The 6,295-nt window shown below is 26.3% G+C and overlaps 2 protein-coding genes across 2 annotated transcripts, besides 11 other annotated features; one reads left to right on the top strand and one right to left on the bottom strand.

Moving 5' to 3' along the window:
- Positions 1–4: 4 nt before the first annotated feature.
- Positions 5–196: a microsatellite.
- A 146-nt stretch (positions 197–342) lies between these two features.
- Positions 343–446: a sequence feature (AT_rich).
- Positions 447–459: 13 nt separating this feature from the next.
- Positions 460–514: a repeat region.
- A 36-nt stretch (positions 515–550) lies between these two features.
- Positions 551–681: a microsatellite.
- A 197-nt stretch (positions 682–878) lies between these two features.
- Positions 879–933: a sequence feature (AT_rich).
- A 70-nt stretch (positions 934–1,003) lies between these two features.
- EDI_111220 (bile salt export pump, putative) lies at positions 1,004–4,918 on the top strand (the record flags this gene model as incomplete). Its single annotated transcript, XM_001734131.1, has 1 exon — positions 1,004–4,918. The coding sequence occupies one exon, from the start codon at positions 1,004–1,006 to the stop codon at positions 4,916–4,918; it is 3,915 nt and encodes a 1,304-aa protein (XP_001734183.1).
- Positions 2,965–2,997: a microsatellite.
- An 81-nt stretch (positions 4,919–4,999) lies between the features above and the next one.
- Positions 5,000–5,050: a sequence feature (AT_rich).
- A 40-nt stretch (positions 5,051–5,090) lies between these two features.
- Positions 5,091–5,177: a microsatellite.
- Positions 5,178–5,244: 67 nt separating this feature from the next.
- On the bottom strand, positions 5,245–5,709 carry EDI_111230 (uncharacterized protein; the record flags this gene model as incomplete). The annotated part of the gene is made up of 1 exon (XM_001734132.1): positions 5,245–5,709. One exon carries the CDS (start codon positions 5,707–5,709, stop codon positions 5,245–5,247), a length of 465 nt encoding a protein of 154 aa, XP_001734184.1.
- Positions 5,710–5,756: 47 nt separating this feature from the next.
- Positions 5,757–5,798: a sequence feature (AT_rich).
- A 289-nt stretch (positions 5,799–6,087) lies between these two features.
- Positions 6,088–6,182: a microsatellite.
- Positions 6,183–6,207: 25 nt separating this feature from the next.
- Positions 6,208–6,230: a sequence feature (AT_rich).
- Positions 6,231–6,295: the final 65 nt, after the last annotated feature.

Here is a 6,295-nt window from a genome sequence, read left to right on the forward strand (position 1 = left end):
TTTATCTTATTCTTTTTTCTTTTTATATCACTATTATTATTTTATATTTTATGGAATTTTATTTCTTATTATTATTCTTTTCTCTCATTCCTTTGTTATCATCTTTTCTTTTTCTTTTAATTTTTTTTTTAAAATGGTTTGTAAAGTTGTTTTAATAACACTTTATTTCTTCTTGTTTTTTTTTATTTGTATCTTTTTATTTTAATCCTTTTGTAACTTTTATTTTGTCAAAAATTGATTGTAAAACAACGTTCATTTAGATGGTTAGTTTTGTATTTATTTATTTTGATTTTCTTTTTTTCTTTAATTTGAAGATTCTTTATCTATTAAACATTTTCTCTCTTTATTTTTAATAAATTATTAGTATATTCTATTAATAGTAAGAGTATCTTTTGAATAATCTTTTTTTTTATTTTAATTTTTTTTATCAAATTTATTCTTTTATTCTAGTCTTATATGACTCAGTGATAGAAGTAGAGTGTGTTGAAGAAACTGAAGTAATTACTTCTCGATATGAAGAAAATTCAATTGAGGTACAATAATTAGTTGGTTTTTTTTCCTTTTGTTGTAGTTCTTATTTGTGGAGGTTACTTCTTGATTTGTTAAGTTTATTTGTTATTACAGTATTTTATTGTTTTTTATTTTTATATTTTTTATTATTATTTTTACGATTTTCTTTTTCTCAGATAAGTTAAAGAAGTGTACAAGTATTGTTTATTGGTTGTTAAGAAACTCAAAAGCAAAAAAAGGAATAATGATATAATGATTGATCTTTAAATGAACCAAAAAACAAAAGAAATAACAAATAATATAGTGGTATAATAGAGAAAAAAATATTGGAAAGAAAGAAATAATAAGACAAATGAATGTAAATTGAGTTAATTAAAGATAACAATAAATAAACTAATTTTAAATTATTTATAAAGAATTTTAGATTTGAATATATGTGTGTTTGGTAGTTCAAGCTGAACTAACTAAAAGAACTAAAAATTATCCTTCAAATATGGACATAACTGAAAATGAATTTACTATCTTTGAAGTAACACCTGATCCTAATGAATTAAATAAAAAAAGAATCAAAGAAATAGAAGGAGGAAAAGTGAGTATTAAAGAATTATTTCGGTATGCAGGAGTATTTGAGATAACATTATTAATAATTGGAATAATAGGTTCAATAGGGGTTGGATGTTTAAATCCATTAATAATGATATTAACAGGAGATGTAGTTGATACATTTGTTAACGGAGAAAATTTTTCAAAAGAAGGAGGAAATCTTAAAATAACAACAGAAGAAATGAATTATGAAATAATGAATAATATTTCAGATACAATAAATAAATTAGTATTAAAAATGTTATATTTTGCTATAGGAAATATGGTTGCGGGATTTTTACAAACCATATGTTTTTTTGTTTTATCTGAATATCAAGGAATAAAAATTAGATCATTATATTTTAAAGCTTTATTAAGACAAGATCCTGGATGGTTTGATTGTCATAAAACTGGTGAACTTACTTCAAAAATTATAAACGATATTCAAAGAGTTCAAGATGGAATGTCCTTAAAATTTGGAAGACTTTTTCAAACATTTTCTTCATTTCTTACAGGATACCTTGTAGGATTTATTAAATGTTGGGATCTTACTTTAGTTATTCTTTGTATGTTTCCTTTTATAATGATATCAATGATGGGTTTAGGAATGTCTGCTGGAATTTTTACAATAAAAAGCCATAAACCATTCAGTGAAGCATGTTCTATCGCTGAACAAACAATAGGAAATATTAGAACAGTCCAATCATTAAACCAAGAATTTAATTTTTGTGAAATGTATAATAATAAAATTATGGAAACAGATACATGGAATATTAAAAAAAGTATTGGAATTGGAACTGGACTTGGTTGTATGATGTTTTTTATTATGTCTTCTAATGCACTTGGAAGTTGGTATGGTAATTTTGTTGTTAGAGGTAAAGGCGGAACTGATAATGTAAAAGCTGGCACTGTTCTTGTTGTTTTTATGTCTGTCCTTTTTGCTACTCAATCATTGTCTCAAATATCTACACCAATAAATATACTAAATGGTGCTAAAGTCGCTGCATTTAATGTTTATCAAACAATTGATAGAATACCAGATATTGATTGCCAATCTACACTTGGTGAATGTCCTAATGAATGTAATGGGAATATTAAATTTGAGGATGTTCAATTTGTTTATCCAACAAGACCATCTCATCAAGTATTAAAAGGACTTGATCTTGAAATTAAGAAAGGAGAAACAATTGCATTAGTTGGAACATCAGGATGTGGGAAATCAACTACCATTCAATTAATTCAAAGAAATTATGATCCAAATAGTGGAAAAATAACAATAGATGGAAAAGATATAAGAGAATTAAATATTAAATGGTTAAGAAATCAAATAGGAATAGTTGGACAAGAACCAATATTATTTGCAGGAACAATTCGAGAAAATATTATACTTGGAACAAGAGAAGGAGAAACATTAAATGAAGAAGAAATGATTAAATGTGCTAAAATGGCAAATGCACATGATTTCATTTCTAAACTCCCAGATGGATATGATACAATAATTGGAGAAAAAGGAGCATTATTATCAGGAGGACAGAAACAAAGAATTGCTATTGCACGTGCATTAATTAGAAAACCATCTATTCTTCTTCTTGATGAAGCTACATCAGCACTTGATACACAAAGTGAAAAAATAGTACAAGAAGCACTTGACAAAGCATCAAAAGGAAGAACAACAATTATTGTAGCACATAGGTTAACAACTGTTAGAAATGCAGATAAAATATGTGTATTTCATCAAGGAGAAATTATAGAACAAGGAACACATCAAGAATTAATGGAATTAAAAGGAACATATTATGGATTAGTTAAAAGACAAAGTATGGAAGAAGAAGTTGATCAAGAAACAGTTGAAAATGATTTAAAGAAATTTAGAGAAGAAGAAGAAGAAGATAAAGAAATAGAAAACATCTCACTTGAACAAACAAACGCTCATGAAGAAAATATTATAGCCCAACAAATCCAACAAAAATACAAAGAAGAACAAAAAAAATTAAAACACTCAAATAGGTTTGTATTATTTAGAGTGATTTGGAATAACTATAGGCATGAGTATATCTTTTGCACGTTGGGTTTGATTGGAGGGATAGGTGCAGGTGCAGCTTTTCCATTTTATTCTCTTAATTTTGTTGATTTGATTCGTATTTTAATGAGACTTCACCCAGGAATAAATCTAACGGATGAACAAGCAAACAGTATTTTAAGAAGTTGTATGATAATACTTTGCATTGGAGTTATCACTTTGGTTTCTTTCTTTTGTTATGTTGGTTTGTTTATGGCAGCAGGAGAAAAGATGATTGGAAGAATACGACGAAGATTTTATAATTCTATTATACATCAAAATATTTCATGGTTTGACCGAAGAGAAAATATGGTTGGTGCTGTAACAACAAAACTTACATCTGACCCAACATCTTTACAAGGAATTTCTGCAGAACGTGTTGGTGATATAATAGAAATAATGTCAACAGTTAGCTTTGGATTTGGCATTGGATTATACTTTTCATGGAAATTATCATTATGCATATTAGCAGTCTTCCCAATTATTTCATTCTTTATGTTTATTAACGGTCAACTCAATTCAAAGAATGCAGCTCCAGCAAAGGCCGCATATGAACAGTGTGGAGTTACTTTAGTAGAAACTGTTGAAGCAATGAAAACAGTACAGTCATTAGGAAAAGAAGATTACTTCTCACAAAAATATAACAACGACCTTCAAATCCCTAAAAGAGGAATCCTAAAGTGGGGGCCATTACTTTCTATAACTAATGCAATTACTAACTTACTAACTTTTTCTGTTAATGCTTATGGGTATTACCTTGGAATTTATTTCATGAAGAAAATTATCAATTATAAACAAGATGTTCCAAATTTTGTAGACGAAGTTATTGATACTTTCAGTGATATTCAAAGGGCATTAATGGCTATCAACAGTGCCACAACATCTTTTGCTCAAATAGGAAATGTCCTTCCCGATGTTGGAAAAGCTGTTGGAGCGGCTAAGAGTATTTACAATGTTATTGATAGAAAACCAACGATCGATTGTTATAGTGAAGAAGGTGAGACATTTAATGATATAAAAGGTGAAATTGAGTTCAAAAATGTTCATTTCAGATATCCAACAAGAGTTGATAATGAAGTATTAAAAGGTATTTCATTTAAAGCAGAACAAGGAAAAACAATTGCATTAGTTGGAGTATCAGGATGTGGTAAATCAACATCAATTCAATTAATTGAAAGATTTTATGAACCAACAAATGGGGAAGTATTATTAGATGGACATAATATAAAGGATTTAAACATTCAGTTCTTAAGAAATCAAATAGGATTAGTTGGACAAGAACCAGTGTTATTTGCTGAAAGTATTATTGATAATATTAAAAGAGGTATTCCTAAAGGTGTTGAAGTAAATAATGAACAAATTTATACTGCTGCTAAAATGGCAAATGCACATGATTTCATTTCAACAATGCCAGAAGGATATAACACAATGGTAGGAGATAGAGGAAGTCAATTATCAGGAGGACAAAAACAAAGAATTGCTATTGCACGTGCATTAATTAGAAATCCAAAAGTATTATTACTTGATGAAGCTACATCAGCACTTGATTCAGAAAGTGAAAAAATAGTACAAGAAGCACTTGACAAAGCATCAAAAGGAAGAACAACAATTGTTATTGCACATAGATTATCAACTATTCAAAACGCAGATAAAATATGTGTTATTATGAGAGGAAAGATTGTAGAACAAGGAACACATCAAGAATTAATAGAATTGAAAGGATTTTATTATACACTTGCTATGCAACAATTTGGAACAATGAATTAATTCAAGTAAATAAGAAAGAAATTTCAAATAGTACTAATTAATTATAGTAAATTTTATTCGTTAATTAATAGTTTATAAGCCAAAAAAAAAAGAATTATATTTAAAAGAAGAATTTAATATAATAAAAATAAACCATCTAATCAACTGGACATTAAAGAAACTTATTGTATTCAAAAGAAATAATAAAAATATTAAACAAATAAAATGAACTATTTTACAAATAATTAAAATAAAATAGAAAAAAATGAACCAAAAAAAACTTTTAATGTAATATAAGGAAAACAAAAAGAGTTGGAAACAAAAACATTTAGAAACTTGAAGTATTTTTAAAATCCTTTCAAAGCTCTTTTAACCGCTTTTTTGACTAATTTTTTATTAGTTTTAAGAGAAGAAGTTTGAGAAATAATTGAATCAACTTCATCAAATTTACTTTCTAATTTAGTTTGTCTAATCATCATTCTACGATAATGTTCAGGGACTTTATTCATAATAGTTTTTAAAACACTTTTAATACGAGACTTTTTCATTTCTAAAACAGCGATCTGACCTCTCATTTCTATAATTTTTTCTGAAATTTCAGTTTTAGCTTCTGGGAGTGCATTTTCTAAATCAAGTTGTGCGTGGTCAAGTTTATCATAAATGTGTCTCTTCTGATCATCAATTTCATCTAATTTACTTGATAATAGCTCTAGTTTTCCTTTTATTTGATATAATTTTCCTACCCATGCACCATTAACACTAACATCAGCACTTACTAAAGCAATAATCAAAAATATAAATATACTTTTCATTTTAAAAATGTTTTTTTCAGTTCTTTTTCAGTTTGTAAAAATCAACCAATTTTTTTTATTTTTCATTTTCTTAATTTAAACTTTTAATTGTTGGATTTTTCAAAACAAAAAATTAAAAGTATTCTTTAATATAATTTCTTTCTTTTGTTTTATTTACAAAAAAAAACGAGAGTAAACCAAATTATTTTATATTAACCCTTAATTCTTTTATAGAAATAATTATTTTTGTAATTTGGCTTCACAAATTTCATTGAATTTTTACTGTACTAGTTTTAGTTTATTTAACTAATTCTTTTCCACACTTTCTAACTGATCAATAAATTAAAGAATTCTTTATATTTACTTAAGCCAATGAATAAGATCTAAATCGTCTCCTTGTTTGTTATTTATTTCATTTTTTAATTCTAGTTAGTTAATTTTTTCTATACATTTTATATATTGTATTTTTATTTATTTTTTATTTCCATTCTTGTGTCGTTAAATTACTGTAAACTTTTCTATTATTATTAAATTTAATTAAAGTTATTGTTGTACAAGTAGTACACTTCTTTATTTTTTACAATGGTTAATGTTACAAATAATACAA

This window comes from Entamoeba dispar, genomic scaffold (genome assembly GCF_000209125.1).
Source record: "Entamoeba dispar SAW760 scf_1105229457971 genomic scaffold, whole genome shotgun sequence".
Classification (NCBI taxonomy): domain Eukaryota; phylum Evosea; order Mastigamoebida; family Endamoebidae; genus Entamoeba; species Entamoeba dispar.